Below are 27403 nucleotides of genomic sequence, written 5' to 3' on the forward strand. Positions count from 1 at the left end.
CTTATGCCGCTGAGCTAAACCCCCAGCCCCTGTAGAGTACTTTTAAGCAATGAGTCCACTTCATATAAATTGCCAAATTTATGTAGATAGACTTGTTCCCAGTATTCTCTTACTATACTTCTGAAGTTTATGAGGCTTAATTTTTGCTGGGACTGCGGATTGAATCCAGGGCCTTTCGAACGCGATACATTGTCAGCCCTTTTTCATTTTTTGCGACAGGATCTCACAAAGCCGCCCAGGTTACCCTCGAACTTGTGATCCTCCTGCTTCAGCTCCAAGTGTGCACCACCATGCCCTGCCCTGTGGGTCTTTAGTAGTATATTTACTCGCTTTCTGATAATGGCATGTTTTTGTCTGCCTTGCTAAAAGTTTTCAAAGAGCCAGCTTTCTGTGACATTGGTTATTGTCTCTTGATTCTTTTGTTTTTGATTTGTCTTTTTTCACCGTGTTTCCTTTCCTCTGCTTGGTTTTATTTTTGTGCCTTTTTCTCCCCCTAGTGTCTTAGAATGGAAGCCTGGATTGCTGAGAGTCTTTCTCATTTCGTAATACAGTGTAAGCAATAAATGCTATAAATATCACTTTACTACTCCAGTACAACTTTTGATACGGCGTTTAATCTTTTTTTTTCTGAGTTGGGGTACGCTCCGGATTGAACCCCGGCCCTGTTCCTGTTAAGCAAGCAACTTTGATGCTGAGCTACAACCTAGCTCTCATACACTTAACATATTCAGTGTGAATCGTTTTCTGTCTGAGTTTTCTTTTATGATCCATGGATTATCTGCATGTGCAGCACTTAACTCCTAAGTGTTTTGAGACTGGCCTGTTAATTTATTGACCTAGAGTTTCGTTCCACTCTCAGTAGAGAACATACTCTCGTTTCAGGTCTTTAAAATGCTTAAATCGAGTTTCACGATCACTGGTTCAGGATTTCACTAGGCCAGGAGGCAGCCCTCGCAGCGTCGCGAGTATCTCACGAGCAGTGGCCTTTCTCGCACCTGCTGGTCGCCCCACGGACCGGCAGCCCTGGATCTCTCCAGAACCCGAGTCGGAGCCAGGTCCCGGGCGCGGAGACACAGCGCGCGTGCGCGCGCGCGTCCGGAAGTCCCGCCTTCAGGTGTCTGTGATTGGTCCTGGCGGGCGGGGAGCCGGATGGAAGGGACTGAGGAGCTGGGTGGGGCGGCGGAGGCCCCTCCGTCTTGTTAGCTGAGCCGCGGCGTCGCTTCGCTGCGATTGGCTGGGCGCGGGGGCGCAGTCGCGAGTCGGCGGCCCTGGTCGGGGCGGCCCGGCGTCGCGAGTGTCGGCGGAAGCCGGGGCTGAGGGAGCCGAGCCGCGTCGCGGGAGGTGGACTGCGGCCCCAGGCCCGAGCCCGGAGCGCAGCGGCGGGCGGCGGCGCGGAGGCGGACTCGGGCCTGCAGGGCCGGCGCGGCGCGGTCTCCGGAGCTTTTCCTTTTGAAGTGATTTTTTCTGGTGGATTTTTCTGCAGACTTACTTTTGTTTAATTTGCTTCACTCCCCACGCACTGGTACGGCGTCCCGGGGCGGATGCATGCCTTTATCGTTTGACTCTAAATGATGGACGTGCAGTCTTGTGTTTCTGCGTCTCGTAGGTGGAAGGGAGGGGATGACATTGTGCTTCGGGCTCTGTGCCTGCCCGTTCTCAAGGTCTCTCCTTGTAGTTCAAAGCCTGGCGAATCCCACCCATGTCGGAAATAGGCTTTGCCTTCTCTTCCCTCGCTCTCCATCTTTCTTTTCGTCTCCCCTCCCCCACCTCTTTCCCTTTTTTTTCTCTGCCGCATGAAACCTTTTGGGAGGGTCTTTGTGAATTTTCAGAAAGCTTGGAGGGAAGGTCTTAAGCGTTTCTGTTTTACTTGCAGGCCTGATAACTGGGAGGAACACGCAGGAAAGATGCCCTCTGAATCCTTCTGTTTGGGTGCCCAGGCGCGACTTGACTCCAAATGGCTGAAAACAGATATACAGGTCGGGGTCTGTTACGCTTTTACCTTGTTGTGTAGCTGTCTGCACATTTTAAGTGTATAGGTCAGGCTTTGTAAGGAGTCTTTGCGTCTTGTCTCGTGAGAGAAGCAGTTTTATTTCCTATATCTTAAAATATATGTATGGCAGTTTTTGGATTTGTGTGACAACATTTTAATTACTGTTCTTTGCAAGGAACTTGAGATCTTGTTATGTAAAACTTGTTCCTGTTTATTCTTTTTAAATTTCTGTCACTCTTAACCATGTCTTGGTAACTGTTCCCTGTTCCTGATAGTTTGAGGCGTTATAAGTGTGGGGAATAATGAGTGAGATGAACATGACTTCAGAAACTGACTTTATAGGTTCTCGCGCCTGTTTTTGGAGCGCCAAGAGTTAACTGTAATTCAGCCGAGCTGTTTGCTTTTTATTTATGACAGGCCTTATTAAGAAGAGTGCTCAGATGTTCACATTAGGAATATGAGGAACAAAACATTGGCCTTAGACTCTAATGTTTGATTTAATAAAGTAATTGCAACTTTGTCAGGAAATCTTCAAATATATAATAATAGTAATATTTCTTTGGGTCATTCTTTACCCCTAAACCAGTTTTGTTTGTGAGTGGTTTGGAAAAACTACTTTCAGAATTTGATTATATCACCAGCAGAAAGAAGTGTCTAAAATACTTGGTGTAGGATATATGTCGTTCTGTTTTCCTGGAGGTTAATCATTATAAATATTTGTTAAGTAGTTAACTTTTATATTAGGGTTATATACATTATGACTGTTCGTGTGTACTCATGTAGTCTGTCTGCAGTAGTTGATCTTGGATATTTGAAATGAGGTATTACTGCCTCTTTCTAATTATTTTTTACTTTTTAAACAGACATTTTGTGTTAGTAGAGACGAGAGCATAGTTTTTAGAACTGTGTTGTGGAAGATGGGATTGTTTTTAATGATATAATGGTATGAATAAGACAGGATTGGGTCAAGAATAAGTGGACTGAGGATACAGCTCAGTGGCACAGCGCTGCTTGGCAGGCATGAGGTCCTAAGTTTGATGCTCAGTACCCCCAAAAAATAAAGTGTGGTGGTTACTACTCCAGTGTCTTGTGCAACATTTGGCCTTTCTTGGACGTCTTGAACATTACTCAACAGTCTCTCAAACACTATGCAGGAGTAAGTACAGAGATTAGGTTTTGGATGGTGCGCCAGAGGGAAAAATGTGCTACAGATACAGTAGGTATTTAGCATGAAAAAAGTGATTGTTGACCTTTTGTTTTATATAATGTCTCCAGTATTGCTGATTAAATGTGAGGAATGGGTATTGTTTTATCCTAAGGAATTGGCTAGATTCGCATTTTGAGGACCTTCTTGCAGACACATGTGGATGAAAACCCTGTGCCCAGGCACTTCAACTTGTTAGGGTTGGCTCTTCCACCTGGAATGGGGAAACCCTTCCTGGGGCTTTTGTATTGGAAACAGTTGACACCTGGCTAATGGATAATAGGTGGGAAAGGCTCTGTGTGTGTGTTTGTGTGTGTGTGTGTGTGTGTGTGTGTGTGTGTGTGTAGAAAGATATGTCATAGAATTTAGGAACCTTTTTTGGGTAACAGGAATCAAACTCAGGGTCTCATGCTTTGCCAGGAGGCAAGTGCTGTGTGGTTGAGCTATATTCCTTGCCCTAGCAAATCTGTGTTCAACAAGCTAATTATGTTGGAAATGCTCAGGATTTTAAGTAACTTAGAAAGGAAAAGCTTTGGGAAAGTGAAAGTTTTTAATGTGTTTGTATTATGTAGGACACTGTTCATAACTTCTTGACTACAGATGCTAAGCTGCACCAACCTAGCTCAGTTTTTGCTTGTTTGTTTTGAGACAGGGTCTTGCTGTGTAATTTAGACTGGTCCTGACCTCACTCTGCTGCTTTGGCTGGCCTCACATGACTGTGACCCTCGTAGCTCAGGCACCTGAGTGCTGCCATTACAAGTGGGCACCAGCGCTGCTGGCCTCTTTCAGTGCTATCTTGGAAAGGCAGGAGAAGAGCTGGGTGTGTTAGCTGCATCACTATTTTTGTACAGTAATGTTCTCCCTGATGTGACTGGTGCTTTGCAGTGAGCCGAAAGGAACATAGGACCCGTAAAATAACTGCACAATGGGCATGTTTTAATCCCAGCTGCTTGGGAGGTTTCGGCAAGAGGACTGCAAATTTGAGTTCAGTGTGAGAAACTTAGTGACACTGTCTCAGAAATAAAAAAGGGTGGGTGTAATTTAGTGTTTCCTAGGTTCAACCTCCGTTATGGAAAGAAAGAAAGAGTATATAATACCCTAAAGCTGTATATTTTTGAAACATTGACATGTTTACTTATCAGTTTTTTTTTTTTTTTTTTTTGAGACAGGGTCTCACTGTGCAGTTTAGTCTGGCCTTGAACTCACTGTGTAGCCCAAGGTAGTTGCTAACTCACAGTGATCCTCCTGCCTCAGCATCCTGAATACTAGGGTGGTGCCACCACACCCGGTTTATTTGCCAGTCTTTATACATGGGTGAGGGCATATCTTGAGATATGGTACAGAATGGACATAGTTATTGTCCTACTCTTTTTTGCATTAGTGACACTCACATGAATTTTCAACAGTTTCTATTTTTGGGTTCTTTGAAGAGGCACATGAAATTAGATATGCACAAAGCCATTTTTAAAAACTTTATTTTGAAATGCTAATAGATTCAGATGAAATTGGAAAGAAAGTGAAAGGTCACTGTGTACCCTTAGCAAGACTCCTTAAGTGGTTACATGTTACGTAACTGTGGTTACCATATCAAAACTAGTAAATTGTCATTGGAACAGTTTGTACACCATAGTTCTGTGTCATTCTATCACGTGTCTACTCAAGTAACCACCACAATTGGACGTAAAACTGTTTCATCACCAAAATAATCTCCCTGGTAGACCTGTCTGTAGTTACACCCACTCTGCATCTGTCACAGTCTCTAACCCCTGGCAACCACTGATCTGTTTTTCATCTCTAAGTTTGTTATTTCAGGCTTATCTTATAGTATTTGGCCTTTGAGAGGAGCTCTGTTCACATGACATAGTTCACTGAGTTCTATAGAAGTTACTGAGTGTATTAGTAGTTAAACTCAAGACCATTTATTTTCCTAATACTCAGTTTAACATGATTAAGCATAAAAGTGAATGTTTAAGAAGGGTACAGGAGGGCTGGGAATGTGCACAAGGCCCTGGGCCCAGCACTGCCAGAAAAAAATTCCAGCATTCTGGGAACATGAAGCAGGATGAAAAGTTTAAGCCCAGGCCTGGCCATTTAGTGATTTAGGACTCTGTCTCTAAGTCTCAGAATAAAAAGTTAAAAGAAGGACTGAGCTCAATATGTAGGTCCTGGATTTAATCCTAAATACTACAGAAAGCAAACTTTATTGAATGTAAATTTAACATTTATTCAATGTAAATATTACTTTGAGCTTAGAAACATCAGTAGATTAAAAAGTGTACACATAAGCAGGAGGTTCATTCTTGAGATTTTAACTGATAATCTAGTTGATCGATGACAAACGGAAATAAAAACGTGGTAAATGTAAATAATTTAAGTGATGATTCTAGGATATATTCTAAGAGCTCCTCTTTATTGCTAATGTCCAAATATAGCTTCCTTAGTAGAAAAATTTTTTTTTACAAAATTACATGATAGAATAGTTTTTTAGGTTTTCTTTGTGCGCTGGGAATCAAACTTAGGATCTTGTTGCAGGTGCGGCACTGCTGAGCTATGTTCCCAGCCTTTGATTTTTGTCTATGACGTTTTTCAGGTTAATTCGAGACTTTATATAGCATTACTAATTTGAATGTTTGTTGGTTGATATTAGTAAAATCTTCAAATGGAAACCTGACCCTGCTGTTTTAGTTTAAGGAAGAAATCCAAAAGACAGAACGTCTCACTGTACTTCTCCAGTAGTAATTATATTTGTCCAATGAAAGCCATTTTCAGCATCAAACTTTGATAATAGGAATGACAAGAAAGCAGTGTATAGTTTTGTATAACTTCTATCTTATCTAAAAGTTATTAACTTTTTTATGTTTTTTTTTTCCCCCCTGAGAGTTAGTTTTGCTATACAGTTCAAATTAGTCTTGAACTCACTTTGTAGCCCAGGCTAGCCAAGAACTTACAGCATTCCACCTGCCTCAGCCTCCTGATGCTAGGTTTACAGGCATGTGCCACCATGCCGGGCTTTAATTTAAAGTTTTAAGTAGACTGCCAAAACTAAATTATCATAAAACAATTGTGCTTCTTCAATTTAGAGTTATGTAACTTTAGTAGTTTTCAACTGTTGCCCTTTTTTTTTGTGTTTTTAAAATTTATTTTTTTGGTACCAGAGATTTAACTCATGACCTAGCACTTGCTGGGTAGGCGCTTATTCTGCTGAGCTAAATCCCCAGCCCTTTTTTTTGGGTCTTCTTGAGAGAGGATCTAACTGTGCAGCTCGGACTGACCTTCAGCTCACTTGGTAGCCCAGGCTGGTTTAGAACTTGCAACAATCCTCAGCACTCGGGAGGCTGGATTATAGATGTGCATTATTATAGTAAAATAGTTAATAGTTCTCTTAAGTACAGATAGTCTTTCCAAATAATGTGCTTTTCCTTTAAAATTTCCATGTTTGTGTTTTAAGGTTTTTATAGTGAGTATGCATGTGTAGTCCTTGTTTTCATTTATTAAACTGGGATTAAGTAGGTTTCTCTTTGTGTGTGTGGAATGCTAATTGTAATTATACCTATCATTTAATGTTAGCACGGTCAAGGCTATTTGAGTATCACAGCTATGTCAAGAATCATACATACATGCATAAAACGGTAGTGTGAAAAGTCATTTTGAAGATTGTCATTTAAATATTGATTTACTAGTTTTTAGCACAAACGGCTCTTGAAAGTGTGCCTTGTCAGTGTGCTGGGTGTCAGAGAGGTTAGAATGGAAACAGATGCTTCCCTGAAGGAGCCCCCATAGGCTGGAGAGATAGATGGACAGGGATGGTGAGATGTGATACGAGCTGCATTTGAGGCTTGCATAGCGAGCTCGCCATCTGTGTGAGTTCTGTGCCCCATTAAGTTCTTCAAGGACGTTTCAGCTTCTAGTCATGTTTGCATGGAAGGGACCAGGCCTAGCCTGGAGTCCACGGACTCCAGGAAAGCACTGTGTTCACACCCTTTGCACTTGAGACCTTTTGTGCTTGAGAGGATGCTAGTTCATGGGTTAGTGGAAGATAAGAATGATGACACATCTCTACAGTAACTTAAAGATGGGTACCCTGTGGGGCATATACAAAACTGGGGCGTCTCGAGGAAGGTGCTAGTTAGCTGTACTTCGCTAGAGTTTAGTACTTTTTGTGCTTTGTCATTTGCGCTATAACTTTTTTTTTCTTTTGGTCTTTTCCGTTTTTATCGGTACCAGGAATCGAACTCACGACTGCCTGCTTGCAAGGCAGGCGCTTATACCGCTGAGCTAAATCCCCAGCCCCCACGCTATAACTTTTTAAAGGCTCAGTTCAAAACTTAAAAAAATTTTTTTTTTCCATTTTTGGGTTCAAAATCTTTATCTGGAAAATACTTCCAAAGTATCAAATCAGAATAGAACAGTTTGTAATGACTTTTTTCTTGTTTTTTTTTTTTTTTTGAGACATGGTATCATTATATAATTCAGGCTGGCCTTGAATTCTCTATACAACTCAGAGTTGAACTCATAGCAGTCTTTCTGCCTCAGCCTCATGAATGCTGGGATTACAGATGTGTACCACCACATCTGGCTGCAGTGACTTCTTATAATGACTTTTATGTTTTTTGTGTTTTGTAGCATAATTTGCTCACTTTCTTATTCATTGTTGTGCATCTTTCATATATTTTAGATCAAACTTTATGCATTTTGTTAGTCTTTTTAACTTTTAGCTTGGTTGCTTGAAAAAGACTGCTAGTTGCAAAGGAAAGAAGTGAATTTACCATCAGAATTTCACAACAAAGTTTGCAGGGGAAAACTGAGTAACATATTTAAGGCAACCAAGAGAAGAAAATATAAGCCAAGGGTTTTATATTGCAGCAAAACCAACCTTTCAGGTAAAAGAACACACACACATCAATGAACAGTGACACAGGAAATAACCGTTTGTGTACACCCTTTTTGAGTAGTTGAGTAGAGAAAGATCTTTAGATAACTGAATGACTTGTCCACATAGGACTGGTGGTGGTCATTAAACCCACAGTTATGGGTAAAGCTGAGACTGTGTTTAAGTGGGGGAAGAGCCTGGAATATAATACTCTAGTTGAAGTGCTTAGATATTATGGATTATGCGATAACTGTTCTGCAGTGTCAGGTCTGTTAATCCCATCTGTCAGTTTTCACTGTAGTGTTTTTTGTTTTGCAGGCTCACTTTGGATCCTTCTTATATTGTTTTACTGCTTAGTAGATTCATGTTTTTTCTGTTTGTGAGCATAGGGATTATATTAATAGAGATTTTAATGTCACCGGCAAATTCTATCACCCCTGTCACTTGGATTTATTTATGGTGCCTTCTGTCATTTCTATTGATTGGTATCTCTGTCCATGGAACATTTTTTTGTCTGTTAGTATTTGATCAAATAATGAAATTATAAATGTTACCTTGTGCTGGATTTATTATTTTTGTCGTTATTAGGGTACTAGAGATTGGATCCAGGGCCTCTTGTGTGCCAGGCAGGCTTTATCACTATGCTGTAACCCATGCCTCTGTTTTGTTGTTTTTAAGGTTAAAATGTTTCCATTCTAACCTCCCTGGCACCCAGCACACTGACAAGGCACACTTTTAAGAGCCGTTTGTGCTAAAAACTAGTAAATCAATATTTAAATGACAATCTTCAAAATGACTTTTCACACTACCGTTTGTATGCATGTATGTATGATTCCTAACATAGCTGTGATATTCAAATAGCCTTGACCATGCTAACATTAAATGATAGGTATAATTACAATTAGCATTCCACACACACACAAAAGAGAAACCTACTTAATCCCAGTTTAATAAATGAAAACAAGGACTACACATGCATACTCACTATAAGTTAGCCTGCATCCCAGAACACTGATAATTGAGGACAGTCAGTGTGAGGCACCTAGGGAAGGAAAGGTTTATTTAGCTCACAGTTTGTAGAGGTTTCAGTTCATAATCAGTTGGCTCTAAGGCGTGGTAGCGTGGCACAGGTGCAAACCATTCATGGCGGTGGAAAATGGCAAAAGCAACAGAGCAAGAGGAGGAGGAGCATGTAGGGAGGATGTTTTCTGTTCCTTCTGTTGTATGTAGGTGACACCCAGTTGGGTGTAGCACTCACACCCATAATCCCAGCATTGGACCAATGTGGGTGAATTAATCACGAACTGTAGAAGCCTGTCTCCATGACTGCATGAGGCTTTGGGGGGACATTCACACACAAATCATGACATTTCACCCTTGACCCTGTAAAGACTCATGTACATCTGTTTATACAAAAGGCAGTTTAGTCTAAGAGTTGCCGAAATCCTAACAGTTTCAGCATTGCTGAAAAATCTAAGTCCCAAGTCTCCTCCGAGATCTAAGGCAAAGTCTTACCTGTGAGCCCTGTACAAATGAAAAGTTAAACACTTCCAACATTCAATGGCACAAGGTAAACATTACCATTCCAAAAGGTACAATGGGGATGCAAAGCATTGGGACCAAAGCAAGTCCAAAATCCAGGAGGGCAAATCTTTAGTTTAACAGTTCTAGGTGGAACATCCAAAGCAATCTGTGGTAAGCTGTGAGGTCCAAAGACTACCCTATGGCACTTCTGGGTGGTCGTAGCTCCCATGGCTTCTCTCTTGGGCCCATTTTGCTCCATCCTTGCAGTTTTCCTCAAATGAAGCACGTTCCTGGTTTTTTCCAAACTTCTGGGTTCTCCACTGCACTTTTGGCTTCACTTTCACAGCTTCACATATTGCCTTCCCTCGGGCACAGGGAGCTCCCAGGTCTTCTTTTGAAATCTGGATGGGAGCCTTTTAAACCTCAGAACTCTTGTGTTCTGCATGCACCTCAAATCAGTGCCATATAGGTGATAAAAAAGTCCTCTGCCAGTTAGAGTATTAGCCAGACTTTCTTTGCTCTTGGCTGTAGGAGTTGAGAGCCCAGATTGCTGAGTACTCTGAATAGGGCTCTAAGAAACAAATTCTCTAGGCCACCACCATTTTGGAACCTGGTGCTCTGCAACTTTCTCTTCAAAGCATAGTCTTTTGCTTTAGCAGTTTTGAGGTTGCTTAAAGAGTATTCATTAGTTTTGATCTGGTATGCATTTAAGTTACTTGAAATCAGTTTGATCTTTTCCAAGCTTGGTCTAAGGTTTGCTAGGGCTGATTCACATAGCCTTTAGTATTGGGCTGATTTATTCTTACTACTGACACATTACTCTTCTCTACCATAAACTTGGTGTGGTGCCCCGATTGTGTAGATGAGTTACTTTATTTGAGTTCACACCTTGTTTCCATCTTTAAGTCATTAGTTACTAGGAGGTCTCAAAGTATATGTACCTGCAAATATTCATTCTCTACCATTCAAAAGAAGATTCTTGATGGCCCACATAGCTTTTTGCCCTTCCCTCTTCCCTCTTCCTTCCCAACACAACTTGGATGATACAAGAATGACTTTAGTAATCATTCTTGTTTCTTTGTAAATTGGGCTTCCTCCTTCACTTAGTCTTTTCTCATTTTTTTTTTAAGTCTTTTTCCTTTTTTATCGGTACCGGGAATCGAACTCACGACTGCCTGCTTGCAAGGCAGGTGCTTATGCCGCTGAGCTAAATCCCCAGCCCCTCACTTAGTCTTTAAAAGACTTTAAATGCTGCATTTTTGCCTTTTATTCTCTTTTATGTTTTTAATTAGTGGGTTGTTCTAGGTTCCAGGGTTTCTCTTCCTAGCCTGCATCCCAGAACACTGATAATTGAGGACAGTCAGTGTGAGGCACCTAGAAGCCGAGGACTGTGCTCCTCTACTCTCCAAGGATGTTGATGTCTCCTTTGGGCCATCGTCTCCAGCCCTTGTCATGACTCCTAGACTTCAGTCTCTGGCCTTGAGTGTTCTGCCAAGATCTGGATGGATATTTCCTGTTTGTAGATGGGAAGACTTTTTTTTTTTTTTTTTCAGTTAATGGGTACATTTTAGGTATGCACAATAATCATGTTCATCACAGGGAAGTTGTACCTGTACATGATGTATCTTGATTTTTTTTTTTTTTCCCTCATTCCCTTATCTTTCCTTCAACCCTTGGGAAAACTGCATGTTTTATGTTCATGAGTTTTTTAACCTTCCTTAAAATACCTAAGATAATTAACTTATAAAGTAAAGATCTGTTTTGGCTGCGTTTTGGAGCTTCCAGTCACTAGTGGATTGGCGCTTTTATTTTGGGCCTGTTGCATGTCGTCATGGTGGGAGAATACTGTGGAGCAAACCCACTCACCTCCTCAGCCAGGAAGCAGAAAGGGAGAGAGAGATACATACGGCTTTCACAATCCTTTCCATAAGCAAGCGTATCTCCAGTGATGTAAAGATTTCCATTGAGCCCTGTCTCCTAAAGATTCCACCTCCTGGGGACTTCAGTACAGGGACCCTTGGGCCACACTTACAAAAATCTCCATGACTAAAACTGAGTTAAGTCTCATTCCTGTTCTGCCTTCCCCATCAGATCTGATCCATTTGATCTGAAATAACCATAAATATCTTCCCTGTCTTGGTTTAGGGTCTCATTATTTCTTTTTTGACTCATGATAGTGGCTTTTTTTTTTTTAAATTTTTTTGAGGCAAGAGTCTTATCACGCAGTTCAGGCTGGCCTTGAACTCGTGTTGTAGTCCAGGCCTGGTCTCCCTGTGAGCCTACTGCCTCAGCCTCCATTGTGCTGGGGTTACGGGTGTTGGCACCATGCCTGGCGATAGCGGCCGCTTAGCTCATTTTGTTTTTGGTTTGTTCCTACTGTCTACCTCCACAGCATTATTTCGTTATAGCATGTGTCATGGATTCTCGTGAGTTTTGAAGGTGGTATATAATTCCTGAAGTACAGCACATATAAGTGATGTGGCCTGGCTACTGTGTGCCTCCACTGTTTTTGACACTCAGTGGGAAATGGATTGAACCCCACTGGTAACTCTTGCTTTCTTTTTTCTTTTTTCTTGAGACAGGGTCTCACTATGGCGCTCAGGCTGACCTTGTTTTGGTTTGGTGTTTTTGAGACAGGGACTTGCTGTATGTATCAGGCTGGTCTTGAACCTGCTATGTAGCCTAGGCTGGCTCTGAACCTGCAGTGTCCTTCTGTTTTAGCCTGAACTGGGCTTACAGATGTGCACCACCAGGCCGCCTGGCAGTGGCAGCTCTTGACTGGCCTCCTTTTGTCGCTCCATTCCTTCAACCCTTAGGGCCTCAGTGACTACAGCTCACTTTTTAGGAAAAAGGCTTACTTTGTACCTCTCTCGCCAGTTGGTACTTTTACCAAGAGTCGTGTTTTTGATTTTAGGTTTTCTTGTTAGCAGCGTGAGCAGATACAGTAAGAGTGCTAAGAGAAAGCTGTTGGTTTGGTGGAAACTGAGTTGGCTGAGAATTGGTTTTCTCCTGCTACGTGACAAGTTCCTAATCACAAACCTAGCAGCTTGAAACAGCAGACACACTTGTGATGACTTTGAAAGGAGTCTGGCCATGGCTTAAGTGTCACTAGACTACGGCCAAGGTGTTTGTTAGACTGTCTTCATCGGGGGCTCAGGGTTCTTGCTGGCAGAGCTGGGTTCTTTGTGGTTGGAGGTCTGAAGTCCTGTGCTCTCAGAGGCTTGCTTCCTCCACCAGCACCCTAGCTGCTCGCTTTTTTCTGGCTCTGTCAGAACATCTCTTCAGAGTAGCCCAGTTCTTCTTTAAAGGGCTTTCATCTAAGCAGACCCCCAGGGTAATCTCCCTTTTGATTAGTGAGAAAGCACCTGACTGGGAACCTTAATTAGCTGTGTGCAGTCTTTTCACCTTGTCATAGATCCCGCAACATGTGGTCGTGGGTATGACAGTTCATTCTGTTTACAGGTGCCTTCCACACTAGGGACAGGGAGTACTCTGGGCGGGTGTGTGTATTCCAAGGGGCTAGACTCTTGGACACCCTTCTAGCCTTTTACTGTTTTATCTACAATAAAGAATTTGAAAAAAGTGAATGCTGGACTTAACTTGCACAGCCAGCCCCGTTGGTACACATGGTGTATGTCAGCTATAGGCAAGGCTGAGGAAGCAAGATCGAGAGTTTGAGGACAGCCTGAGTAGCCACCTCAAAAAAGAAAACCCCCCGAAGATATGCTTGTACAGATTAGGGTTAGAGAAAGAGTCTTTCAAAGTCTAGAAGATGTCTTCAACTGACATTGGGCATAAAATGTCCTGCAATTCTTGCTTCATTAAAAATATTTAAAAATTATTAGTACATATTTGCAGTATATCATGGTTTCAGTCATTGCTTATGCCATTGTGTAGAAGCTGGATAATGATTGCTTCACCAGGTTGTGCATGTCAGAATGATGACAGGAAGGAGCAAGAGGCTTGTATACTAAGGCCCTGATTTTAAGTGATGAGTAAATGGATTTAAAGGATGAGTAAACGGATGTGTCTTTTGTAACTTAAAATTTTGTGTCGTTCAAGATGGCTTCACTTGCACATGGAGTTTTCAGAATGGATCCCTTGCCTGTTTTTTTGAGACAGGATCTCACCGTGAGTCCAGGCTGACCTTGAACTTGTGGTCATCCTGCCTCAGCCTGAGTGCCACTGTGCCAGCTCCTCTGGGTATTCTAACATGTCCTTTCTTGCTCTGCAGATAGCCTGCTCTGGGAAGCCTTTTCTCTTGCACACATGCTGACATGCCACGGCTAGCTGCATTTTGCTTGTTTTGTCACTGTGAACTCATGCCATATAACTTACTTTTGTCTGTCACATTCATTAAAGATTTTGGTGCTCAAAACTGTCCTAAGTTTGGCTAGGATGTGCAGAAGGGAAGGGGACTAAGAGATGGAAGGGAGCGGGGAAAAGGAGAGGGTAGAGAAAGTGACATAAACATAATTAAAATGTGTTGTATGTGTGTACCAGCCTGCCGTGAGCAATGTAAGCATGTACTGCAAGCATGTGCTAGTAGAAATTAAAATAAGTTTGGCTAAGAGTCCCATTAGCCTTTTTTTTTTTTTTTTTTTAATGAAGAAAACAGGGCTCATCTTGTCTTCTGTGGCTTTGTTTTTTTGGACTGGGGATCAAACTCATGACCTTGTACTTACTAAGCAAGTGCTTGAACCTCTGAGCTAAATCCCAGCCCCTCTACTATGGTTCTTGAATGAGTTTTTTTTTCCCCCGAGGAGTTCTGGTTCCTTTCAGTGGGAAATGGTGCTTAGAGACCAGTGTCTCCATGCTGAGTATTCACTGCTGCTAGATTAAAGTTGATTCTGGATCCTTTACAAAGATAGAACAAGCAATTGTATTAAATAAAGTTTGTAGGATTTCCAATCTTTTAAAAAATGTTTCTGGTTTTTATCTTTTTTACATTTAAAATCTTAGCTTCTTGTAGCATTTAGTAACCATACATGCATTTTATATTAATGGTACTTTGTCATGGAACATTCATGAAATATATTTAAAATTAAAGCATCAGTATTAGTATAATAAAGCAATGAAGAAAGTTTAACATTGTTTTCCTTTAGAATATGTTCCACTGTAAGTTAGTTTGTCACTGTTGTAGTTTTTGATTTTTTTCTTTGTGAAGTAACTTTAATATTTGAAGATGGAAACCTTGTAGAAGTAAAGATATCTCAGCCAGGGTGGTGGCAAGCACACTTGTAACCCCAGCACAGTGTGAGGCCAGCCTGTACTACATAGTGAGACCCTGTCTAAACAAAGAAAGTAAAGCTGTCTAAGATACACTCAACAGTATTGTTTTCATTCATTCCCCACTACCTTCCCTTTTCTGTGTCTCCCTATAGGTAATTATTGTTACCCATTTTTACTTTATGTTTTCAGAGCATGTACATGTGTTTTTTCCTAGTCTCTTAACAAAAGTTAGTACAGAATAGCATACCCTATTATGTATCTCATTTAATGATTTTCTTTTTTTTTTTTTTTCATCTTTTTTGAGATAGGGTCTCTCTATGCAGTTCAGGTTGGCCTTGAGCTCACTTTGTGGCCCAGGCTGGTCTTGAACTCAACAGCAATCCTCTTGCCTCTGCCTCCTGAGTGCTGGGATTACAGGATTTTCATTATTTTTGAATAAATTAAGCCATTGATTTATTGCTGAATGATTGACTAAAATGAGTAGATGTGGATTTGCCATGTTTTTTAAAGAATTGCAATATGAATATGAGCACTTTGTAAGTTTATCCTGTTTATTATTGCCAGCTTGCATTCACAAGAGATGGGCTCTGTGGTCTGTGGAATGAAATGGTTAAAGATGGAGAAATTGTATATACTGGGTCAGAATTAAGCCAGAGTGGAGAATTCCCTCCTAGAAAAGGTAAGCACCTTAAAATAGTTTTCTGTTTTTTAAAGACGATTATTAATTGCATTTTAAAATGTGTAATCTGCTATAGGAATAGGAGTATTTGACTAGCAAACCTTTCTTGTGGTTTTTTGCTTTGGTGATTGTTGTGTAAAATGCTAGTTAGTTTTAGGCTGCCTTGATTTCATTGTTCATGTAAATTGAGGGCATCTTCATTACAAAGCCCTCTCCCTGCATTTTTGCTGTTGTTGTCTGGTGTTTACTTTGGAGCTTATAGGAAGTTGTTAATATTTCCTTGTGTAAGTTTCAAACAGATCTTACTTGACTAATTATAAGTATTGATTATTGTAAGATTTAGTGGAAATTATTCCTGAAAGTTCCTGCACAACTGTCATTTGAGAGTATATAAGAGACTTCGGAAGCCTTTGACTTGTAAGGATACCAATGAACAGTCCTGTTTAGGCCTCTGATGAAATTGCAGCAAGCATCATTCAGTTGTTTGGGTTGCACATCAGATGCACCACTGGAAATGTAAAACAGGAAGACAACTGTGCCCAGTCCCAGCTTGCCGAATTTGAAATCCTCAGTTGAGACTCACTGCAAAGTTTGCTGGTCCCACTTCATTAAGGTAGATAAAGCTGCTAATATAGAGTTTCTTTTTTTCTTTGTGGAATGAATTGGAGTAATATTCACTTGAAAATACTTGGGTGAAAGCGTTAGTGTATCTCTTCAATTACAACATTTAACGAAGTTAGCTGGTATTTTAGGTTAATTTGACAGTTTCCATGTACACGCAGGATAATAGAAGATACTTAGAATGTTGGCGCATCCTCCCCTAGGCCCTGCCACCAGTGTATGTAGAAGGCTGGGTGCTTTCTGTGCTCACCTGGCTTCCTTAGACATTTCATGCGTATTGTTTTTATTTGCGTTTGTTGTTAGTTTCTTTGTCTTCCACACAGACTTTATACATAATGAAATGTGCACATATATCTGTATATATACATACATACATACATACATACATACATGTGTGTGTATTGTACGTGTGTGTCTCTGTGTGTGTGTGTGTGTGTGTATATGTGTATGGGGGGGGGTTGGAGTGTGGCAGACAAAGGCCTTCTAGACTCAGGGATCCTCTTACTCTTTTGTCCTGAAGCTGGGACTGTAGATGTGTGCCACCACACCAGAATGTGTATATTTTATGTGACATTCCACAAGTTTTGGCAAAGGTGCCCTTTGTAATTCCTGCTGACCAGGGGCAGCCAGTAGTATGCTCTTCCTCTACCACTGATACTTTTTTGTTTGTTTGTGTTTGCTAGAAGAGCTCACTATGTAGTTCAGGCTGGCTTTGAACGCATGGTATATCCTAGGCTGGTCTGAAACACAGTGATCCTCCTGCGTCATCCTCTTGAGTGCGGGAGTTGCAGGCATGTGCCACCACATCTGGCTTCTCAGTCCTTTTTAAATTCATGCTTGAAGGGTCTTGCCAAGATGTCCAGGGTAGGCTATAGCTTTTAGTTTTTCTTCCTCAGCTTCAGAGAGTGCTGGGATTGTAGGTGTGCACCATCATGCCTGGCCCTGTCTTTTTCAAATTAATGTTTCATATTAATGTCTTATTCTGAGTTGTACTTATGATTTTGAGGAGAAATACAGGAAAGAGTAGGACTTTTTTTTTTTTTTTTTGGGTCTTTTTTCATTTTTATCGGTACCGGGGATCGAACTCACGACCGCCCGCTTGCAAGGCAGGTGCTTATGCCGCTGAGCTAAACCCCCAGCCCCAAGAGTAGGACTTTTAAAAGCAAAGAAATTTAGAGCTGAAGGTAGAGCTTATTGGTAGACTACTTGCTCAGTGGCATGGAACTTTGAGTTAAATCTCCAGAGCAGGAGTGGCATGGAGGGATGAGGGGAGTTAGGTGACTAAGATCTATGAAGCTTACTTTTCATTATTGTCTGAAGTCAGTTTTTTATGAAGAGTCTAAGTATCATGAACTGTTTCATTGATGGTAAACCTTTTCAGTCTATGTAGAAAATAGAAATATAAGTACTTTGCTGTTTCATGTATCTTGAAAAATCTTTGCCATTGTTTCTTTTAATACCATGGACTGTGGACTGTATCATTAAATTTGCCCAGATAATAAGGGATAGAGCTAGTAGTAATGGAAACCTGGGCTGTCCAAAATTTCATCACTCTGTTACTCTACAAATTAACACTGTGACTGCCTTTTTGTAGTTCTAGGACTCACTTTAGCTGTCTTCCTTACTTCATATTGTATGTATGTATGTATGTATGTATGTATGTATTTTTGGTACTGGGGATCAAACTCAAGACCTTGGACTAGCCAGGCAGGTGTTTAAACCGCTGAGCTAAAGCCCTGGCCTTGTTTATTTTTTGAGTATGTAGTACTGGGGACTGAATGCATGGCCTTGGGCTTGCTGGGCAGGCACTGTGCCTCTGAACTGTATCCCTAGCCCTTCACAGTGTATTTAATTGTAATGGGTTTGTGTTTGTGTGTAGTCAATATTCAGTTATGTGTCAGCTTTAAAAGCTCAGAACAAATTTTGGATTTTTGGGGAACATTAATGGACTCATTGTATCTTGTTCTGATTGACAATTTTCCTGTTTCACAGTTTTTCTTTCAATGTTATGAAAAAAATGACTTAAAAATTCATGATTATTATGGTAAAAATAAACATTGTACAAATGTGTAGCAGGATAGCAGACCCCTGTGGTATTAGCCATACCAGGCTAGAGAAGTTTCCTGTAGTTGGTGTGGTCTTTGGGAGGTGTTCGTAAACCTGGCCTTGGAGGAAGCCACGTAAGGTGTTCAGGAGAGGTGGGCACCAGGCTGTAGGGGAGGATGTGTAAGCAGAGATGGGAGCAGGGAGTGTGTGCAGAGTGAAGGGTACGCCTGCAAGTGCCTACTGCTCCAGTACGTGCTTCCCGGGCGGGGTAGCTGCTTGTGAAGGGGTGAACCCTGCTGGTGATGCCTACCCTGGACTGGAAGTGAGTGTGAGTAACATGGCCGGGACTCTACCCTCCCCGCACTGGGAACTTCAGTCCTAATCAGAGCGCACCAAGACCCCCTGGAAGGTGTGGTCACTGAGGTGACTGGCTCTCTTCAAGCCTGTGTGAGAGGTTTGGGGTGAGACCTGGAATTTGCCTTTTTTTTTTTTTTTTTTTTCTTTTTCCTTTTTATCGGTACTGGGGATCGAACTCACGACTGCCTGCTTGCAAGGCAGGCGCTTATGCCGCTGAGCTAAACCTCCAGCCCCTGGAATTTGCCTTTTGACGTGTTCCAGGTCTCTCTCATGGTGTTTCTTTTCAGAGGGTGTCATTTTGGTTGCATAGTGCTAGTGTCCAGCATCGAGAGATGCCAAAGAGTGAAGGACAGAACTTCGTCATGGGCTTACTAGAAAACAGAACATTGAAAAACGATGATGAGCTGGATATGGAGCCTGAACTACAAAGTGAGACCATGTCTCATCCTCCCAATGCACCCCCCCCCCCAAAAATAAACAATGGCTCCAAACGCCCACCATTAGACTTCTCTGTCCCTTATTGTTTTGGAACTTGAGAACTTTCTGGAAACCTTAATCTGTTTCTGGTAGTGTGCTTATGGTTTGTCTGGGGTGGGCTTGAAGCAGGGATGTTAGGTTCCGTTGGAACTTTTGCCCTCATTTGAGAGTCTCTTCCCTAAAGGATGGGAATTCCTCTGAGCCTCTGAGGTCATCCTTGTTTGTTTTTTAGCTTATAGCAGAGGCTATAGATTAAGTATTGGGAGGAAGCAGATGCTGAAACTGAAGGTCTGGCTAACTGATCACAGTTCCCAGGACGGACCCAAATGAAGTCCTTCCTGTTAGAAGTCACACAAGTGAGCCCCCGCTTGCAGCTTGGGGGCTAGAGTGGCAAAGCAGTGTGGCCTCTAGGGTCACCATCCTCATCTGGGAATGTTTAGCATCCTGCCTGTACAGAGTTCATACAGGAAAGGTTAACTTCTTTTTTCTCCTCCTGCTTGTGAGCGTGGGATCATGAATTTCACAACATGGGAGACTGTGTTTTGTGTAAGGGTAGAGTCTAATCCTGGGAAGTTGTATCAGAAGGTTGCTGGTGGGGGCTGCTGAGCCAGAGCCCAGGCTGTGCTGTGGCTTCTCCAGTTGGGTTGGCCGCAGCCACAGAGAGGAAGCTGCATCTGGAAGGAAAAGGGCTTCTGATTTTTTTTTTCTAATTGATGAACTTTATTAGTTCTAACACATTTTTGCAGGAATTGTGCATTTTAATGTTCTGGCATAAGCAGATATTTTTGTTTAACATTAACATCACTGTCCTGATAGAAGCATTCATTATTTTTTATACATACTTGTATTTCTCTGTCACCGTTCTTTTTGATTAATCTCAGCCATCTGTAGTAATTGCAACTTTTATTCAAATAACTTCTGACTCAGACAATGTCTTTTTCCCCAATACTCTGTGTAATTTTCCACACTAGTTTTGCAGGGCTGTTCAACAGTTCCATTCTTTTTTTTTTTTTGTAAATGAAAGAATACTATATTTGAACATGGGGGAAGTGGGATGAGGGAGAACAGACATGAGGGACAGCTCTGGACATGAACAGACACTCTGGACAAATAGGGAGCATTTGAAAGTGTGTAACTCTTCAGCCCAGTTCTGACACCAGCTCCCAAAGTTAGCACAGCTCGGTGGGCTGAGGGCTGAGTCCCATGAGGCTGCCCCTGCTTCATAAGTGAGCTGCAAGTGGTCTTCCCAGCCTGCTTGCACTTCTGCCTGCCCTACTGCAGGTTTGGGGTTCTCTGGATACGCCTCTCAGGTTTAGTGTTGCCTGGAATGATGCAGAGTTCAGGAAGCCTCATGTGGGTTTATTCTAAAGGCCGTAGATCAGGCATGAACAAAGGAACGTAGAAGGTGAGCTGTTGGGTGGGATGGAGAGGCTGCAGAGCTCCTGTGCCCTGCTGGTGTGCACCCCTCCAGCACTCCCATGTGCTCATCAGCTTTTATAGCTCAGTCTCCAGCCCTTCCCGATTCTTGGAGGCCAGGGGATGGGGCTGGACGTTCTGGCCTCAGATGACCTGTTTGCCCTTTCTGGTGACTGGCTCCCAGACAGCTGTTAGATTCAAACATTATGAAGGTTTTTGGAACTGAGTCAGGAACCTGAGGCAAAGACTAAATATGTATTTGTTTATCACAGATTACACAAAAAGGGAAGTAGTTACTTTAGCATTTTGGCATTGCTCTTGAGTCTGAATTAGAATGGCTCATTTTACATGTTAATGAGTAAGAGCTGGCTTATAAATTGACACAGCAATGTCTCCCAAAAGTGTGTGCTCGTGTATTTATTAATCTGCTGACCCGTGATTTTGGATTTTGGATTTTGTGTTCCTTTAGGATTTGTTCGAGGGTCCACAGATTAACTACAAACTCAGTTTAATACTGGGCTAGTATCTCTAGACTAATGACAGTTTTGAAAATTGTTACAGAACAGCATGATTTTTGGAGATGTTAAAGTTTGTTAGAATTGTATAATTCAAGTAGGATGAATCCATAGTATTATAATATTCACAATCTTAAATACTGCATGGAAGTCATGTCAGTTTGTCTGATGAGTAATTCAGATTAACTAGGCTCTGTAAGCATAAGGCATACAGAGTGCATGTGCTTTTATTATATTGCAAACTGTTACTACCCCAGGTATCAGATACAGATCTGTCTTTTTCTGGAATTATTAAATCAGTGTATCTCTACAAGAGTTCGTTTGGATTGTGTTTCTTTGGATTCTATGTGGAAAAAGTGCTTCTCAGGTGGTGATGGTGTGGTGCTACTGCTGGTGCTGCTCCTCCTTCCCTCTCCATTTCCCTCTCCTTTAATTAGTGTCCTGAGTGATGCCCCCCTGCCAATCTTTTTCTTGTCTTTTTGAGACAAGGTTTTGCTATGCAGTTCAGGTTGGCCTTGAACTCACAGCAGTCCTCCTGCCTTAGCCTCCCTAGTGCTGGGATTATAAGCATGCCCAGTCTTCCCCTTGCCAATATTGAAAGTGTCAGAAATTTATTTTTTCTTGGGGTTTTTTGATTCTGTTTTGCTAGATTGTAGAAGTCATTATTAGTCTTTTTAAGCCAATCAGAATAGGATGGCCACTAAATTTAATAGACTTCATAATTAATAGTCCTTTCGGGAAGTGGCAAAATCTGACATATACAGGGAAGAGTATTTGCTATCAAATCAAACTCTTTGCTACATATTCTGTTTGGTGACTCAGAATCACTTTTTCTTGTTTCAACTGTTACCTCAGTCTCACCTTCCCCCAGCAAATATGGTGAGCTGTTTGGAACCTAGCCTTGTATTGCCTGTAAGGGGTGAGAGCCCAGGGGCATGCAGGTGGCTCTGTGTACTGGCCCCGGTGCAGCAGAGGTTTCCGCAAGCCTCTGCTACCTCAGTAGTGATGTGTGTTGCTTTTTATCATCGTGAGAAAGTGTACTGCTCATGAATCTGATGTGCTGTTTACAAAATTTGTTAACTTCAATTTTTATATGCTAAACTTGGCAAAAGGTTCCTGTTGAAATTAATGAAAGACAGCATTTTATGTTATTGAGGTAATTAAGATGTGTTACATGTCTGACACAGTAGTGACGAGAATGGCAAAGTGCCTGGTTCTGTGTCTGTGCTGCTCGTATCCTTATTACTGTAGCTGGTGTTTAATAGCAGCAGGAGATATCAGCATCCTGTCTATTTGTGAGTTCTCTGTATCTGTCAGCTGTGCCGGGCAGACTAGGAGCCTAGGCCGAGTGATGGCACACTCTCCCTGTAAATTGGCCTGAGAAGGAACTTGCCTGCCAGAGAGACTGCAAGTCTTCGTTTCATTAGAGAAGCTACAGCAGGAATGATTCCAGATCTTTTATATTGCCCCCGCCGCCAAAGGAGAGGGCATCTTGCTGTTGTTTTCCAGGTTTTGCGTGAACTTCTGGGCCCAGTATTTCATCACTATTGATTACAGGTAAATCACATCTGGCTAACATACCTAATTTTAATTCAACATTATCAGACCTTTAAAATTTCCAGCGTACTATGAACTACTTTATTGCTTCTTGGGTTTTAACATTAAATTTATTGTTTTATTTAGTAAAGAGTAAGTTCCTTTTCAGTCCTGTTCTCTAGACATGACCTTTTCCCCCCTTCCTCAGCAGTGTTATTGGTAGTGTTAGCATCTTTCCAGAGACAATGGATAGGCGTGTGTGCATGTATATGAAACAACATCTGTCTTCAATAAAAATGGAAGCCTTCTAGGATTTAGGCACACAGAAGTTAGAATTGTAGAAAATATATAAGAATGCAACATTTAGAGTCTAATCCTCAGCTTTCTGACTTGATGTTATTCTGTCCTCTTTAAAATCAGTAAGTGTACTCTCTCTGTTACCCATTGCCACTCACTTTTCCTCTTAGGACCCTATGGACAGAGTGATCTGTACAGAAACTACTGCTCTGTGTAGATTTCCCTGCTGTTAATGGGCAATAATGTCAGTTCATCCAGTCTTAGGTCTGCCCTCAGCCCTGGAATCTTGTGTCCTGCTCTTGCTGCCCTCACAATATTGCCTTAGGCAGCCAGCCACCTCCTTTCCCTTATCCCTGGGGTTTGTTGTGGCTGAGGATTGAGTCCAGGGTCACAGGCATACTCAGAAGTTGCTGTGCGTGTGCTGCGCCCTCAGCCTTCTCCAGCATTTCTTAATTTGCCATGTATGTGGGAGGTTTGTGTTCTGTTTCCCCGTCTGTAAGACTGAGCCAGTAGACATGAAGAGGAGAGCAGACACTGAAGGGAACATGTGTGTTGTCTTTGACATGGTAGTGCTGATTATTCCAGTTGCTGTTTTCTTGACCTCCAGGGACCTTATCCTGCTTTTGCAGTTACAAAGTGTTCTAATTTATGCTCCTGAGAGAACTTGAGATGTGTTTAATCTTGTTTTCTGTCTGCTTCCTGGTGACTGCTGATGATTTTCTTTTTTTTTTTTAATTTTAAAGAGAATAAACCCCCACCCCCCAAAAAAAACCAAAACAGAATAAAGCCAACCAAAACAGAGCAGTGAAAGTGGTACAGAACTTCAGAACAGGATAGTAGGGAATCAACAGTGGCTACCATTATGTATCTTGCTGTCTTCTCGGTAGTTGTCCATACCATCAGACAGCAAAAAAAAAAAAAAAAAATCAAAGAAAATAAAACAGAATAAAACCAATCAAACATAACATTGAATAAAACAATAAATCGGAACAAAACAGAACAATACTGCACATTGTTATCTTCACAGTAGTTGCTCAGATTACCACATGGAGAGATAAAACAGTAACATGGAATGAAATAAGGACTTTCAAAAACAAGACAGCAGGATATCCCCCACAGTGGACACAGTGCACACTGTCATCCTCCAAGTAGATGCCCAGACCACCAGCCCCAGGCCCACAGAGTCAACCAAACAATACAAGTATCACGTGTCTGCTTCCCTCAGGTACTGACATCTCACTGAGTCCTCCACCTTGAGGGGTGGAAGTAGGGGAGAATGCTCTTCTGGTTTTTCAGCCCACACACCGGCTGGCTTAGAGGAAGGCATGGTTTCTCTTCTTGTCTGCTGATGATTTTCATCCTGAAGAGGAGATTGTATGGTCTGTATTCCAGTGCACTGTTTAAAATTAAGAATTTTGCTTTCTTTTCTTATTTGTAAAATTTATAGCATGGTGTAGAACAAGGTGGCAAATGTTTTATGAAGTGCCAGGTAATGAATTAGTTGGCCTCCATATTTGTGTTCTACATTCATGGGGTCAACCAACTGCATATCAAAAAATATTTTTAAAAAATCAGTGTCTGTAATGAACATGTGGAGAGTTTTTTTCTTGTGACTATTACCTAAACAATACAGGATAACTGTTATTTACAGGGCCTATGTTGCAGTATGTGTTATAAAGTATCTTGGTGTAGTATAAAATATATAGGAAGATGTGTATAGTGATATAAAAATACTATGTGTGTTAGTTTTCTTGTTGCTGAAGCAGGATACCCAACACTCAAAGTTAAAGGAGAGAAGATTATTTTGGCTCAGTTTGTAGAGGTTTCAGCCCATAATCGTCTGGCTCCAAGGCAGGGTGGGTGGCAGAGGAGCATTGCTAAGGAGAGCCAGTTCACAGCAGGCAGAAGACAGCAAAAGCAAGCAAGAGACAAGTGAGAAGTCTCTTTCTTGTCACTCACACCCCTAATCCTGGAGACCCTAGCCTAGCGTGCACCATGAATCAATCTCAGCTCACACATTCTACATCCAGCCACCTCTGAAAAGTCCCACCTGTGACCACATGAAGCCTTGGGGAGACATCGAGACACCAGCCATAGCGCTGTGCCTTTTTTTATTTTATTTTATTTTATTTTTTATACTTAAGGTAACTGAGTGTCCAGAGATTTGGGTGTCTGCTGTAGTTTGGGTCCTGGGTCTCTGCCAAGGCCCATGTGTTCAGGGCCTTGTCCCCATCCTCAGGTGTTGTTTGGAGATCAGTGGCACCTTTAGGAGGTAGGGTCTTGTGTAAGGAAGTTAGGTCACTGGGAGAGCGAGTTGGAAGGGAATAGTGGGAACTTGCCCTTTCTTCTTTTTCTCTGTTTGCTTGCTGACTGCCACAAGGTGAAAACAGACCTCTGCCATGTGCTTCCACCATAATGTTCTGTGGGGCTGTGGACCCAGAATGACAGAGCCAATTAATTGGCACGAACAGTTCAACCTCTGAAAGTGTAACCAAGATAAATTCTTCCTTTTTAAGTTGATTATCTCAGGTACTTTGTGACAGTAATAGAAAGCTGACTAGTGTAGAATCTGTGAGGGGATCCTGGAATCAGCCCTGTCGATATGGAGGAGTGAGCATGCTTTAAGGTTTGTGTACCGTATTGTCTTTGTCACAGTTACGGGACTCTTCAGTAACTGTGGGACTCTATGGCTGTACATGAAATGCTAAATGATGGATGTGGCTGTGTGCCAGTGAAACTGTTTATGGACCTGAGCGTGAAGTTCATGTAATAGTTACATGCCATGAAATATTGTTGTTTTGGATTATATTTTGTTTAAAAATGTAAAAATTCTTTATTTGCTTTCTGGCCAGAGTGTGTACTAGATCTGGCCATATGACTGTAGTGAATAAATCCCATGTGTAGTGTACAGTCTCTCGTTTGTAGTTAACACCTGGGTTCTTCCCTGAGCTCTGTGTTCTTGGCTAGTACCTACTTTGTGAGGGTACTTTTTACTTTGGTAAATTAGAGATGACAGTGTCTGCCTTCTCCTTGTGAGGTTGTGTGTAAAGATTTGAGAGTGTAATGTGCACTTGCTGGGCCACACGCTTTGCATAGTACGTTAGCTTAGTTTAGTTTCCATGTGCTGCTTTCTCTTTCTTTTCACCTCCACTTCATATCTTTGTGTTTTGCATATGATTTCTGCATGAAATGTATCTTACTTCTTAAGCTGCTTAATTGTACTTCGTTCTCACTTTCCTTGTTAGATTAAAGTAAGAGATGGAGGCTTCAGTGTGTGTGTAGTTCCTCAGGTCAGAGTGGGTGCTCATCTGTGTGTCCCAGGACCCTACTCTTATGTCCCTGGGTGTGCATTTCCTCCCCTCCCCTAGACCCAGGACATACTGCCTCTCCAGCACTGGGCAGCCAGTCTCCAGTCTAACATGAGTCTTTGGGTTGTCTCAGAGTCCCGCCTGGACTTCTGTACTACTGTCATGTCTCTCGCCAAAGCTGGGGTTGTACTAGTTACATCAAGAACAGGTTTTTTTCCCTAAGATATCTTTACAGTCATGTAAGCTCACCATTCTACTTTTGTATAAAAGCGCTTCGGTACATTAGGTGTTAAGTACAGGTCTGTTGAACTGTATTAAAACTTTACTGAAGTTTGTATTTTAATTTTTAAATTATGACTAATAAAAACCATTAAAGTTTTTTTATTTAGAAAAAACTGTGAGGGTGGTCATAATGCATTCCTGTAATCCCAGCCCATGGGAGGCTAAGGCAGAAAGATTACAAATTCAAGCACAGCGGGTATAGGTCAGTAGTAAACATGAAGTCCAGTACTGACCCTCATATACTTTGTATTTATTCCTTTTTAGTGTCTGGCTCAATAAGTTTTAACATATATGAAACCCTACAGTCACCACAAGAAGGATCCAGAACAGAATTTTATCTCAGAGAGAACTCCCTCGTGCTCCTCCTTTGTGTCACTGGCTTCCTGAGCCCGGGACAGCGTGATCTGGTCTCATCCGTGTAGTGTACGCGGTGCATGGGTTTCTGATTCCCTATGTGGAAGGAGTGCTCCTCTGGCCTGAGTTTGTTCCTTTTGCCGTCTGCACTTGTCTGGAGTAGTGAAGTCTGAGAATACGAGGACCAGCTCCCAGAGCACGGCAGGCACAGGAAGAGAGGCACACAGAGCTGGGACTGCATGGAGTGCAACTCAGTGGAGGGGTTAGTGACAGAAGTGTACCCGACAGTTTGGGTCAGGAAGAGGACCCTACATATGAGTGAGGAAAAAAGTGGCTCCATCTTGGTGGGCGTGCTGTAGGGTGTTTCAAGACAGTATCAGAGTCAGGTGCATCCCTGGAGCCAGGTCCACGTGTGTGGCTTCCTGGTGCCACTCCAGAGGTTTTCTTATTACCATTTCCTGTGAAACTGCCGAAAAGCCCACATAGGGTCACTCTGGTCAGTCAAGTGGTCACTTGTACCTCCCTCTGGGTGCAGTCATGACAAGGTGCGTCCATGTAGCACCGTGTAAGTATCCATGGTCGGCTAGACTGCATGGTTCCTGTTCTTGGCCACACTCCAGCTGCACAGATAAGAGTATGGGGGACCTCTGCAGGGCTTGTGTGGTAGACCCTGGAGTGGAATAAGGAACCTTCCC

At 42.0% G+C, this 27403-nt stretch overlaps 1 protein-coding gene across 4 annotated transcripts in view; it reads left to right on the forward strand.

Annotated features, from left to right (window-relative positions):
• The first annotated feature begins 1197 nt into the window (after positions 1 to 1197).
• Positions 1198 to 27403, forward strand: part of Herc2 (HECT and RLD domain containing E3 ubiquitin protein ligase 2) — a 177980-nt gene continuing 151774 nt past the window's right edge. For 3 of the 4 annotated variants that reach the window (XM_063249811.1, XM_063249813.1, XM_063249812.1), the window contains exons 1-3: positions 1198 to 1522; positions 1874 to 1976; positions 15385 to 15499. In XM_063249811.1, the coding sequence (XP_063105881.1) occupies positions 1905 to 1976; positions 15385 to 15499 (187 nt within the window). In that variant the 5' untranslated portion in view covers positions 1198 to 1522; positions 1874 to 1904. The remainder of the gene's footprint in view (positions 1523 to 1873; positions 1977 to 15384; positions 15500 to 27403) is intronic. The other variant, XM_063249814.1, reaches the window with a different exon arrangement.

Source organism: Cavia porcellus, unplaced genomic scaffold, assembly GCF_034190915.1.
Source record: "Cavia porcellus strain 051 isolate PalLab524CR breed Dunkin Hartley unplaced genomic scaffold, mCavPor4.1 scaffold_6, whole genome shotgun sequence".
NCBI lineage: Eukaryota > Metazoa > Chordata > Mammalia > Rodentia > Caviidae > Cavia > Cavia porcellus.